General features: G+C 42.1%; 1 protein-coding gene across 3 annotated transcripts in view; it reads left to right on the top strand.

The window, feature by feature from the left end:
- Window positions 1-14719, top strand: part of LOC132815107 (intermembrane lipid transfer protein VPS13B-like) — a 945713-nt gene that overhangs the window by 906197 nt on the left and 24797 nt on the right. For all 3 annotated transcript variants that reach the window (XM_060823876.1, XM_060823877.1, XM_060823875.1), the window contains exons 54-55: window positions 1474-1673; window positions 7533-7651. In XM_060823876.1, coding sequence (XP_060679859.1) covers window positions 1474-1673; window positions 7533-7651 — 319 coding nt within the window. The remainder of the gene's footprint in view (window positions 1-1473; window positions 1674-7532; window positions 7652-14719) is intronic.

Below are 14719 nucleotides of genomic sequence, written 5' to 3'. Positions count from 1 at the left end.
GTGTATTTGGACTTCAGTAAGGCATTTGATAAAGTTCGCCATGGTAGGCTCATTCAGAAGGTCAGGAGGAATGGGATACAGGGAAATTTAGCTGTCTGGATACCGAATTGGTTGGTCGACAGAAGATAGTGAGTGGTAGTGGATGGAAAGTATTCTGCCTGGAAGTCAGTGGTGAGTGGTGTTCCACAGGGCTCTGTTCTTGGGTCTCTACTCTTTGTAATTTTTATTAATGACTTGGATGAGGAGATTGAAGGATGGGTCAGCAAGTTTGCAGATGACACAAAGGTTGGTGGTGTCGTTGACAGTATAGAGGACTGTTGTAGGCTGCAGCAGGACATTGACAGGATGCAGAGATGGACTGAGAGGTGGCAGATGGAGTTCAACCTGGATAAATGTGAGATGATACATTTTGGAAGGTTGAACTTGAAAGTTGAGTACACGATTAAAGACAGGACTCTTGGCAGTGTGGAGGAACAGCGGGATCTTGGTGTGCAGGTACATAGATCCCTTAAAATTGCCACCCAGGTGGACAGGGTTGTTAAGAAAGCATATGGTGTTTTGGCTTTCGTTAACAGGGGGATTGAGTTTAAGAGCCTTGAGATCTTGTTGCAGCTCTATAAAACTTTGGTTAGACGGCACTTGGAATACTGTGTCCAGTTCTGGTCGCCCTATTATAGGAAAGATGTGGATGCTTTGGAGAGGATTCAGAGGAGGTTTACCAGGATGCTGCCTGGAATGGAGGGCTTATCTTGCAAAGAGAGGTTGACTGAGCTCGGACTTTTTTCATTGGAAAAAAGAAGGAAGAGAGGGGACCTAACTGAGGTGTACAAGATAATGAGAGGCATAGATAGAGTTGATAGCCAGAAACCTTTTCCCAGGGTAGAAATTGTTAACACGAGGGGCCGTAGTTTTAAGCTGTTTGGTGAAAAGTATAGAGGGGATGTCAGAGGCGGGTTCTTTACGCAGAGAGTTGTGCATGGAATGCATTGCCAGCAGCAGTTGTGGAAGCGAGGTCATTGGGGATACCTAAGAGACTGCTGGACATGCATATGGTCACAGAAATTTGAGGGTTCGTACATTGGGTTTACCTAACATCAAGATCAATGGTCGGCACAACATCGTGGGCTGAAGGGCCTGTTCTGTGCTGTACTGTTCTATGTAGGAACTCAAGTCTACTGAATTGTAAAAATGGGGATTTGTTTCTTTCATTGTACTGTCTGAATGTTCTGACTTTTGTGCTGTTGTCAATGACTGAGTTTTGCATCTATAGTATTACATAGAAATTACAGACAAACCCATGCCATTTCACCCAAATGTGAGAAAATCTATGTGTCAACATAGATCCTCTACATAGACCTGCTCACATCTCACCTCATCACTGCCCTTCAACATTATCACTCTGTTCTTTTATCTCTGTTATTCATCTTAAATTCATAGTATATTTCAGTTTAATCATTCTTTCTGTTGTTCCAGATGCCCCAAAGTGTGCAGTTTATTGTCGAAAAATTCCCGCTGAGTGTTCGGTGCACCATGAACTTTATCATCAAGTTTGGAGTTTCCCCGAATGCAAAACTAAAGACCACCTTCCCAGCATCCACCTCAGTATGGTACCCTCACCTGAGGCCTCTGAGGAATGGAGTGATGTCATTGATCTGAATAGTCCTGGGACTCAGGTAAGATGTCACACCTTTGTTTTATCATTGTTATATGGTTCCCTGTCATAGAAGCGTTTTGGTTCAGTTTGTGTAATTTAAAAAAAGGAGGCTTTATTTCCTGGTTTATCAGATTCACATTATGTATTTTGATGCAGATTTGGATAAGAACATACGAAATGGAAGTCAGCGTAGCCATTCATTGCCTGGAGCCTGCTCCACCATCCAATAAGGACATGACTTATCCAATTACGATCTTAACTCCGCTTCCTTGCCTGCTCCCATAAATCCCATTAACTATTTTTAAGGCAGACTTAGAGAGATTTTTGACTGACAAGTTCGTCAAAGGTTATTAGCATTAGAAGGGAATGTGGAGTTGAGGCCTCAATCAGATCAGCCATGATCTTATCAAATGACAGAATAGGCTGATGCACCTAAATCATATGCTTATTAGATGGAGGGTTAGTATTGTTAATAAAGGTTGGTCGCTAGTTAGAGATTACCTTGGTTCAGGGCATCAGAGAGTAGAATTGTTGGGTGGAGACGAGGAATAGTAGGTAAAAGAGGTTCCTACTGGGGGTGGTCTGCGGCCCTCTTGTAATACCCACAAATAATCAGAGCAGAGTATGCAAGAAGTAATGTTCAGAGCTTGTGATAAAGGCAATAATCATGGGTGATGTTAATCTATATACAAACTTGAAAAATCAGATTGAAAGCAGTAGCCTGGATGAAGAGTTCATGGAATGTTTTTGCCATAGTTTCTTAAAGAAACACGTTTTGTAACAACCCGAGCACAGGTTAAATTAGCCTTGGTATTGTATAATGTGATAGGATAAATAAATGGTCTCAGAGTAGAGGCACCAATAGGTTACAGCAACCACGATTTGATTAAATTTTCCATCCAGTTTAAAGGGAGAAGATTAGGCCTAAGGCAAGTGTATTAAACCTAAATATTTACAACTATGTCAGCATGTAAGAACATAGAACATAGAACAATACAGCACAGAACAGGCCCTTCGGCCCACGATGTTGTGCCGAACATTTGTCCTAGCTTAAGCACCTATCCATGTACCTATCTAATTGCCGCTTAAAGTCACCAATGATTCTGACTCTGCCACTCCCATAGGCAGTGCATTCTATGCCCCCACCACTCTCTGGGTAAAGAACCTACTCCTGACATCCCCTCTATACCTTCCACCCTTCACCTTAAATTTATGCCCCATTGTAACACTCTGTTGTACCTGGGGAAAAAGTCTCTGACTGTCTACTCTATCTATTCCCCTGATCATCTTATAAATCTCTATCAAGCCACCCCTCATCCTTCGCCATTCCAATGAGAAAAGGCCTAGCACTCTCAACCTATCCTCGTACGACCTATTCTCCAATCCAGGCAATATCCTGGTAAATCTCCTCTGCACCCTCTCCAAAGCTTCCACATCTTTCCTAAAGTGAAGCGACCAGAACTGCATACAGTACTCCAAATGTGGCCTTACCAAGGTCCTGTACAGCTGTAACCTCACCTCACGACTCTTGAATTCAATCCCTCTGCTAATGAACGCTAATACATCATAGGCCTTCTTACAAGCTCTATCCACCTGAGTGGCAACTTTCAAAGAGCTATGAACATAGACCCAAAGATCCCTCTGCTCCTCCACCTTACTAAGAACCCTACCATTAACCCTGTATTCTGCATTCTTATTTGTTCTTCCAAAATGGACAACCTCACACTTGACAGGGTTGAACTCCATCTGCCATTCCTCAGCCCAGCTCTGCATCATATCTAAGTCCCTTTGCAGCCAACAACAGCCATCCTCACTATCCGCAACTCCACCAATCTTCGTATCATTTGCAAATTTACTGACTCACCTTTTGACTCCCTCTTCCAAGTCATTAGTAAAAATTACAAACAGCAGAGGACCCAGAACTGATCCCTGCGGAACTCCACTTGTAACTAGGCTCCAGGCTGAATATTTACCATTTACCACCACTCTCTGACTTCGACAGGTTAGCCAGTTCTCTATCCAACTGGCCAAATGTTCCACTATCCCATGCCTCCTGACTTTCCGCATAAGCCGACCATGGGGAACCTTATCAAATGCCTTATACACTACATCCACTGCTTTACCCTCATCCACATGCTTGGTCACTTCCTCAAAGAATTCAATAAGACTTGTAAGGCAAGACCTACCCCTCACAAATCCGTGCTGGCTGTCCCTAATCAAGCAGTGTCTTTCCAGATACTCATAAATCCTATCCCTCAGTACCCTTTCCATTACTTTGCCTACCACTGAAGTATCCCTATTCCCTTTTTTGAACAGGGGCACAACATTCGCCACTCTCCTGGTATCACCCCCGTTAACAGTGAAGATGAAAAGATCATTGCCAACGGCTCTGCAATTTCCTCTCTTGCTTCCCACATAATCCTAGGATATATCCCATCAGGCCCGGGAGACTTGTCTATCCTCAAGTAAGCTGAACTAGTTGAACTGAACTGGGCTTGGGGTTAGATCAATACACATGTAGTAGCAGCTCTTTAAGGGGATATTTCAGATTCCTCATGGTATATCTATTTCCGATATAAAAAATATTTTAAAAGGAGAATCCATCATCCCTGATTATCAGGAGATCTACAGCACAGAAAGAAGCTCTTGGCCTATTGCTTCTGCACTGGTCCCGAGATCAGAAGAGTTATCTAAAGTTGTCAGGGAAAGTGTGAAATTTAAGGAAAATGCATATAATTGTGTAAAAATGAGGGGCAGTGTGAGACCATATGGACCGAATGGCCTGCTTCCACACTGTAGAAATTCTATGATTTGATGAAAAATGAGTAGCTGGTCCGATGATTGGTCAGACTATAAATAACAACAAAAAGTGACTGAAAGGTTGATCAGGAGAAAGAAATTAGAGTAGTGACACGCAGCTAGCCAGAAATGTAGAAACAGATAGCAAGAGTTTCTGTAGGAAGGAACAGTGTAAGTCAATTGAATGTGGATCTGCTGGAGAGTGAGAATGGAGAGGTAATAGTAAGTAATAGGGGAATGGCAGATGAAATGAACAAATATTTAGCTTTCGATCAGTGGGTGGGGATGTTGCAGCATATCAGCTGTTTTTGATATGAAGAGACAGATTTGCTGATAGAATCCATTTTATGGTTGCTGAGTCATTATTGCATTGCCACTTTTCATTTCCCTCCCCTCTCTAACCCTAATGCAGCCTGATAGGAAATAATGAAAACTTGTACAAGCTTTCCTTGAGCTTTTAAAGAGCTTGATTACTTTCAATACCCCATACTGCACTTAATAGCCACATCCTTTCAAATCTGAGTGGCACATCATTAAAATCACCGTGACAACATTCTGTATACTTAACTGCACAAGGCTTACTTTTCAAAGGCGCAGGCTAAAATGAGCTCCGTGAGCTAGCATCATAACATAAAACAAGGTTAATCATCAAATTGCTGATATTGGTTTAAGGCCTCGCTTTAGTCCTGACAGTTCTTGAGTCAGAATTTCTCGAATGACTGCACAGATTATGTTTGCAAAAGTATCAAAGTCAACCTTTGCCCATCAGTCAGGAAAATCTGAAGTGCAAGCTTTAGGGATGCCCAGATACCCAGGCTATCCAATGAGAAAAACCCTTGACCTTCTCTATCAGGCATATCTGGAGAACGAGGAGAAAGTGAGCACTGCAGATGCTGGCAATCAGAGTCGTGAGTGTGGTGCTGGAAAAGCACAGCAGGTCAGGCAGCATCCGAGGAACAGGAGAATCAATGTTTCAGGCATAAGCCCTTCATCAGGAAGGACTGATGAAGGGCTTATGCCCAAAACATCGATTCTCCCACTCCTCAGATGCTGCCTGACCGGCTGTGCCTTTCCAGCACCACACTCTTTGATTCTGATCTCCAGCATCTGCAGTGCTCACTTTCTCTTTCTGAACATTCTGCGTCAATCTTTGACAATGGTCAGGAAGAAGAAGAAATATTGGCAGGTTAAGCCAGTGAGTAAAAATGTGGGTAGATGGAGTATCGTGTGAGAAAACGTGAGGTTCTTTTTGGAAGAGAGAACAAAAGATTGATATTATTTAAATGGAGAAAAACTGCGGAAAGCTGCAACACAGAAGGACTTGAGGTTATTTGTGCACAAACACAGAAAGCTAGCACATACATACAGCAGGTAGTTAGGAAGGCTAATGGAATGTTGACCCTTATTACAAGGGGGTTGCAGTATAAGAGATGGGGAAGCTTACTGTAACTATACAAGGTGCTGGTGAGACCACATCTGGAGTACCATGAGCAGTTTTGGTTCCCTTATTTAAGGAAATGTATCATTTCATTGGAGACAGTTCAGAGAAGGTTCACCTGGATGATCCCTAGTATGGAGGGATTGTCTTAGGAGCACAGGCTTAACAGTGTGGGACTCTGCTCACTGGAGTTTAGAAGAATGAGGGGTGACATCTGAAACATATTGGATCTTGAGGCTTGACATGGAAAATGCTGGGAGGATGTTTCCCTTCATGGGAGAGTCTTGGACCAGAGGGCATTGCCTCAGAATAAAGGGGCACCAATTTAAGACTAAGGGAAGGAGGAATTTCTTCTCTGAGGGTTGGGAGTCTTTGGAGCACCTTGCCACAGAGAGATGTAGAGGCAGAGTCCTTGTGTATACTTAAGGCTGAGATAGATTTTTGATCAGTCAAGGGATCATGGTTTAATGGAGAAAAGGCAGGAAAGTGAACCTGAGTTTCGGATCAGCCATGATCCTATTGACTGATGGACAGGGTTGAGGGGCCAAACAATCTACATCTGTTCCTAATTCTTTATTGTCTTATGATCTACAAAGAAGATACACTTCATCTCTCAACTCGTGAGGGTTTTACTTAACAATTCACAAAAGTAGCCAACACCCTCTACTTTGAATTCCAGCCCCTAAATTTATGTGTATTCAGTATATATAGTTAGATAATATATATTTTCTCACACTTGTTTTTCCCTCAATGATATGTAAATATGATGACTTTAGCCAACATCAGGTTGCTGTTTGCAAAATGATAACATAGTTGATTTATCTGTTATTAGATTACTTACAGTGTGGAAACAGGCCCTTCGACCCAACAAGTCCACACCGACCCGCCGAAGCGCAACCCACCCATACTCCCACATTTGCCCCTTACCTAACACTACGGGCAATTTAACATGGCCAATTCACCTGACCCACACGTCTTTGGATTGTGGGAGGAAACCGGAGCACCCGGAGGAAACCCATGCAGACACTGGGAGAATGTGCAAACTCCACACAGTCAGTCGCCTGAGGCAGGAATTGAACCTGGGTCTCTGGCGCTGTGAGGCAGCAGTGCTAACCACTGTGCCACCGTGCCACCCACCACTATTCTGTATTCTTTTGTCCACATCACACTTGACTAACAAGGACTTGGCTTCAGCTGGCTTCTGATTTTTCCACACAGAACCTGGTCTTTTTTGGGCCTTTGCAGCTCAATACTGAACCCCAGAGGAATGTTAAGGGACAGTCTATTCATGAGATTACTATTTGAGATCTCTGATTTCTGCTTGAGCAAAAGCTGATTAACATTTTTTTAAAAATAATTTCCGTCACTGGAACCTTCACAGAAGACGACATATTTCTGCTAACTGAAGCTTAATACTATTTGAGATTTGTGTGATTTTGCAGTGAATTCCATTGGTGAAAAATAGTAAAAGATTTGCACAGCTTTTCAGTTTCTGTCGATAATGTTCAGACAAACAAATGTTCCACCTTAATCATTCAGCATGCAAAACAGGGGAGGGAATTGCTGGAGAATTTAGCTTTAAGGATAAACAAAGCTTTCTTTTATTGAATTGTATTTTGTTCCCTGCTTGTCTCTACTCAGGTGGTGTTCCTGCCTGGTTACGGCTGTGTATATGTGGATATCAGTCATCATTCCAGCACTATAATTGTGACCATGGCTCCAGAGGGTAGAGCTGGCCCTGTACTAACCAGCCTTCATGGGTAATTATCCACATACTCTCCAGATAGATTGCAGATTGTGAGCTACAGAAGAAGATTGATAGAATTGTACGGCTCAAAAGGAGATTATTTGTTCCTTTGTGCCTGTGCTGGCTCTTTGATATACAATTAGTCCCCAATTAATCTGCAATTTCCCTGTAGCCCTGCAAGTTTTGTTTTTCTTTGTAATTGTTCATCCAATTCCCTTTTGAAAGTTATTGTTGAATTGACTTCTACCACCCAGAAACACAAGTTCAGAGCAAGAGTAGGCCATTTTGCCCAACAAGCCCATTCTGACAATTCAACATGATCATAGGAAGGTGACAGCCGAGTGGGTATCTTTGCTGGGCTGCTAATGCAGAGACCCAGACGATGTTCTGGGGTCCCGGGTTCAAATCCTGCCATGGCAGATGGTGGAATTTGAATTCAATAAAAATGTGGAATTAGAGTCTAATGATGACCATGAATCCGTTGACTATTGTTGGAAAAACCCATCTGGTTCATTGATGTCCTTTAGGGAAGGAAACTGCCTTCCTCACCTAGCCTGGCCTACATGTGACTCCAGACGCACAACAATGTAGTTGACTCTTACCCTTAATTTCCCAGAGTGGTGTTAAGCAATAAATGCTGGCCTAGCAAGTGATGCCCACACCCCTTGAATGAATTTTTAAAAAAGGTAATAGTCTATTGCACCTTTGTTCTGCTACTCTCTCTCCATACACCTTGACAACTATAGTTTCAAGAAAAATATTCATGACCTGGCCTCCACAGCCTTCAATGATAGAAAATTCCACTGGTTTAACATCCTGAGATCTCCTCATCTCCACCTGAGTTGTCGTACTGTTGTATCCTGAGAGCTTGTTGACCATGGGAGGGCACCTTCATGACAAGCTCAATAGGCTGTTAATCCGCTCAGAAATCCTTCCACCACTTTCCCAGTATCCCCTCAATGTGGGCGGGGTGGGGAGAGGGGGGAATTAAAGTGTGTAAAATAACTTATGGAAGAAAACCCTTACCATGTGGTAGCAAATCCCATATTCTAACCACCCTCTGGGAAGAGAAATTTCTCCTGATTTCTCTGCTGCATTTGTTAGTGACTGTCCTAAATATAAATGAAGAATTAGCCATCTCCTCACCAAGTTTTTATTTTGTGAATAATAATTGTTTTCTGGTTACTTCCTCACTGCCTCCGCCCCCACCCCCCAGTGCAAATAGTAAACTAAGACTTTACTTGAACAATGCAAACTCCTTAGTACCTGATTTTTAGAATCTTCCAAGTCATGAGAACACAGCTTGGGCGAGCACTGGGAACGATGTGATGGAATGAAATTATAAGACAATCCTTTCTTTTGGCACGAGAGACAAAAGAGTGTTTAGAACATTTTATGGAGTACTCTTAATGATCCAAATCTTAAATTGTATAAATATTGAGCAGGTACTGGAAGTAAAACTGATGGATATATTTTTCTTATTAATTCAAAATAGACCTTTAACTGATTAAGATCGACAGTTGCAGATGAAAATCACTTTTTCTCAAATTATTTGTGTACAATATTTATCTTTGATTCTGGCGTTAATATTTTGATACTTGGAATAATGTTTTTCAACCAAAAGTCAACACTCCAACACCAATCAAAATAATGTTAGAGTTATGATTTATAGTAAAACATTTACGTATTTGATATATGGATGTGAAAGATGCCAACTCCTAAGTGGCTCACAGCAAGACTGAGCTTCCCTTCACATTTGGAGTACAATATTCAATTTTGCTCACCTTATTTGGAAAGAAAAGGATATAATTGCATTAAAAGCACTTCACAAAAGGTTCATGCAACTCATTCCTGGAATGAAAGACCTTTATGCAAATTGCGAATGGCATGTGGCCATCACTGCCCAGGTCAACAATTATTGCCCAACCCTAATTGCCCTTGAGAAGATGGTGAAGAGCTCACAAAGTCATAGAGACGTACAGCACGGAAATAAACCCTTCAGTCCTACTCGTCCAAGCCGACCAGATATCCCAACCTAATCTTGTTCCACTTCCACTCGCTCCAAACCCTTCCAATTCATATACCCATCCAGATGCCTTTTAAATGCTGTAATTTTACCAGCTTCCACCACTTCCTCTGGCAGCTAATTCTATACACACACCACTCTCTGCATGAAAAGGTTGCCCCTTAGGTCTCCTTTATATCTTTTCCCCTCACCCAAAACCTATACCCTGTAGTTCTGGACTCCCCAACCCATGGAATAGACCCTGTATATTTACCCTATCCATGCCCTTCAAGATTTTATAAACCTCTATAAGGTCACCCCTCAGCCTCAGACGCTCGAGGGAAACCAGCCCCAGTCTTTTCAACCTCTCCCTATTGCTCAAATCCTCTAACCCTGGTAAATCTTTTCTGAATCCTTTCAAGTTTCACAACATCTTTATGATAAGAATTGCACGCAATATTCCAACAGTGTCCTAACCAATGTCCCGTACAGCCGCAAGATGACCTCTCGACTCCTGTACTCAATACTCTGACCAATAACGAAAAGCTTACCAAGTGCCTTCTTCACTATCCTATCTACCTGTGACTCCACTTTCAAGGAGCTATGAACCTGCGCTCCAAGGTCTCTTTGTTTTGCAACACTTCCTGGGACTTTACCATGAAGTGTAAAAGTCCTGCTAAGATTTGCTTTCCCAAAATGCAACACCTCGTTTTAATCTAAATTGAACTCCATCTGCCGCTCCTCAGCCCATTAGCTTATCTGATCAAGATTCCATTGTAATCTGAGGTAACCTTCTTCGCTGTCCACTACACCTCCAATATTGGTGTCATCTGTAAACTTACTAACTATACCTCCTAAGTTCACATCCAAATCATTTATATAAATGATGAAAAGTAGTGGATCCAGCACAGATCCTTGTGGCACTCCACTGGTCACAGGCCTCCAGTCTGAAAAGCAACCCTCCACTGCCACCCTCTGTCTTCTTCCTTCGAATCAGTTCTGTATCCAAATGGCTAGTTCTTCCTGTATTCCATGACATCTAACTTTGCTAACCAGTCTCCCATGGGTTACCTTGTCGACCACCTTACTGAAGTCCATATAGATCATATCCACCGCTCTACCCTCATCAATTATCTTTGTTACGTCCTCAAAAATCTATCAAATTTGTGAGACATGATTTTTTACACACAAAGCCATGCTGACTATCCCTAATAAGTCCTTGCCTTTCCAACTACGTGTAAATCTTGTCCCTCAGGATTCCCTCCAACAACTTGCCCACCACCGACGTCAAGCTCACTGGTCTATAGTTCCCTGGCTTGTCCTTATCGCCTTTCTTAAACAGTGGCACTACATTAGTCAGTTTCCCGGCATTTCACTTGTGACTATCAATGATAGAAATATCTCAGCAAGAGGCCCAGCAACCACTTCCCTAGCTTCCCACAGAGTTCTCGGGTACACCTGATCAGGTCCGAGGGATTTATCCACTTCCTCTTCTGTAATATGGACATTTTTCAAGATATCACCATCTATTTTCTCACATTCTATATCTTCCATGTCCTTTTTTACAGAAAACACTGATGCAAAATACTCATTTAGCATCTCCCCCGTCCCCTGCAGCTCAACACAGAGGCCGCCTTGATTATCTTTGAGAGGCTGTATTCTCTCCCTCGTTACCCTTTTGCCTCTAATGTATTGTAAAAATCCTTTGAATTCTCCTTAACCCTATTTGCCAAAGCTATCTGATGTCCCCATTTTGCCATCCTGATTTCTTTCTTAAGTGTATTCCTGCTGGTTTTATACTTTTTTAAGGATTCACTCGATCTATCCTGTCTATCCCTGTCATATGCTTCCTTCTTTTTCTTAACCAAACCCTCAAATTCTTTAGTCATTCAGCATTCCCTACACCTACCAGCCTTTCCTTTCACCCTGACAGGAATATACTGTCTCTGGACGCTTGTTATCTCATTTTTGAAGGCTTCCCATTTTCCAACCATCGCTTTACCCAATCAGGTAAGTTCTTGCCTAATACCATCAAAATTTGACTTCCTTCCTCCAGTTTAGAACTTCAACTTTTACATCTGGTCTATCCTTTCCCATCACTATTTTAAAACTAATAGAATGAAGGTCCCTAACTCCAAAGTGCACCCCCACTGACACCACTGCCTTATTTCCCAAGAGGAGGTCAAGTTTTGCACCTTCTCTCGGAGGTACGTCCACATACTGAATCAGAAAATGTTCTTGTACACACTTAACAAATTCCTCTCCATCTAAACCTTTAACACTATGGCAGTCACAGTCTATGTTTGGAAAATTAAAATCCCCTACATAATTACCCCATTATTCTTGCAGATAACAGAGATCTTCTTACAAATTTGTTTCTCAATTTCCCGTTGACTATTAAGGGGTCTATAATACAATCCCAATAAGGTGATCATCCCTTTCTTATTTCTCAGTTCCACCCAAATAACTTCCCTGGATGTATTTCCAGGAATATCCTCCCTCAGTACAACTATAATGCTATCCTTTATCAAAAATGCCACTCGCCCTCCTCTCTTGCCCCCCCCCCCCCTTTCTATCCTTCCTATAGCATTTGGATCCTGGAATATTGAGCTGCCAGTCCTGTCCATTCCTGACCATGTTTCTGTAATTGCTATGATATCCCAGTCCCATGTTCCTAACATGCCCTGAGTTCATCTGCCTTTCCTGTTTGGCCCCTTGCTTCGGAATAAATGCAGTTTAATTTATCAGTCCTACCTTGTTCTCTCCTTTGTTTCCGCCTGCCCTGATTGCTTGACTTGCTTCTTTTCCCAACTGTAACAGTCTCAGATTGATCTCTTTCCTCACCAGCTCCCTGGGTCCCACCCCTGCTCCTTACTAGTTTAAATCCTCCTGAGCAGCTCTAGTAAATCTGCCTGCCAGTATATTAGAGCCCATCCAATTCAGGTGCAATCCATCCTTCTTTTACAGGTCACTTCTGGCGTAGAAGAGATTCCAGTGATCCAAAAATGTGAATCCTTCTCCCTTACACCAGCTCCTCAGCCACGCATTCATGTGCTCTATCCTCCTATTCCTACCCTGACTAACTCGTAGCACCGGAAGTAATCCAGATATTACTAACCTTGATGACCTCCTTTTTAAATTCCTGCCTAACTTTCCTTATTCTCCCTTCAGAATCTCATCCTTTTCACTAACTGTGTCATTGGGTTCAATGTGTACATTGACGTCCTGCTGGGTCCTCTCCCCTTTGAGAACATTCTGCACCCTCTCTGAGACATCCTTGATCCTGGCACCAGGGAGGCACCACACCATTCCAATTTTTCACTGCCTGGCCACAGAAACATCTGTCTGTACCACTGACTAGAGACTCCCCTCACACATTCGATTGCTTGGAACCCAATGTACCCCTCATTACGTTAGACTCTGTCTCGGTACCAGAAACGTGGTTGCATTTTATGAAGAAAGATATAATTTGTTCAGCTATTACCCACTGAGGTTGAGAAGATTGAGGTGTGATCTTACTGAAACATCAGATCCTAATAGGGTATGATAGAGGAGATACTGGAATGATGTTTCCACTTATAGAGGGGACTAGATCAAGAGGATGCTGATTAAAAATATGAGGCCTCTTTTTTTTTTAGAGTGGAGTTGTGAATTTCTGAGTTGGTCATTAGTCTATAGATTTTTGTAGTGCAGGTTTGAATTATTCAGTTTATTCAAGGCTGGGTTATATAATTTTTTTGATAGAGTCGAGGGCTATGAGATGCAGACATGATGGTGAGGTCCAGGCCACAGGCAGATTAACCATGACCATATTGAATGGTGGTAGAGAAGCAGGAGGTTGGAAAAGCACAACAAGGCAGTATCAGGAGGTGGTGAAATCGACTTCTCCATCACCTGATGCTGTCTGGCTTGGTGTGTTCTTCCAGCCTCCTCCTCGGCCCCTTGGATTCCAGCAGTTTGCGTTTTTTTTGTCTCTACTTTGAATGGTGGAGCAGGCTTGAAGGGCTGAATGGTCTATTCTTACTCCTAAATACAGTGTATAGTGATATACAATGTCTCCAAAATTACTCCTGCACTTCAAAATTTGCAGAATGTGTTGTGGCAGTTTTTATTCCAGAAGCCTAGACAGGTTGAATTTCTCATCCTTACATTACAGAGTTCCCTTCTTATCACCATGGCAGAGAAAGAAGCAGACAGAATAGTGGGTCAGTCACCTGATTGTAATCAACTGGAATATTGATCTAAAAAGAGACATGTTGCTGAATCTCTGCTTCATTCACTTATCAGGATGGCAAATTTCAAATGGTCACTACAATTTATTTCACAACACCAGGCTATAGTCCAACAGGTTTACTTGGAAGCACTTCAGGGAGTTGTAGAGCAGGACCATAAGACAAAAAATTTATAGAAAAAGGTTACAGTGTCATGCAACTGAAATAATGAACAATGAACAAACCTTGATTGCTGTTAAGTTTTTCATCTTTTAGAATGGGTTATAGGTTTTGGTTCATTAATGAACCACCTGATGAAGGAGCAGTATTCCGAAAGCTGGTGCTTCCAAATAAACCTGTTGGACTATAACTTGATGTTGTGAATTTTTATATTTGTCCAACCCAGTCCAACACTGATTCCTCCACATCATGCCAATAATTCATGACACAGGAGAAAAATGATGTTCATTGTTTGGCAGTTTGATTTTAATTGGCCAAAGCAATGGCATTGGGAATGGAATAGGAAATAATAGGCTGACCAAGCTCCCAGGCAGTTTGAACAAAGTATAATGCATGAATATATTCCTTTTGTTTGCTTAGAGCAAGTCCCTGTGCATGAATATATGTTGCTTCTGAAGCCGCCACTTTTGTGTAATAAATACTGACTTTTTTGTTAATGCTCACATCCCATGAAATAAGTTAAAATTATGTTTGGAACAACTTGGCTCAAATACCTTAGGAACAAAATGAATTGGAGATGTTCACAGTATATTGGATGGGTAGATATGAATATTTGGAGGAATTGAGTAGTATACTGAAGCTGTCATAGATCCATTGTATTTGCTTAAGTGCCACTCAGTGGTGA

This window comes from Hemiscyllium ocellatum, chromosome 4 (genome assembly GCF_020745735.1).
Source record: "Hemiscyllium ocellatum isolate sHemOce1 chromosome 4, sHemOce1.pat.X.cur, whole genome shotgun sequence".
In the NCBI taxonomy this organism is placed as follows: Eukaryota; Metazoa; Chordata; class Chondrichthyes; order Orectolobiformes; family Hemiscylliidae; genus Hemiscyllium; species Hemiscyllium ocellatum.
This window is presented reverse-complemented; position numbering and strand designations above follow the sequence as displayed.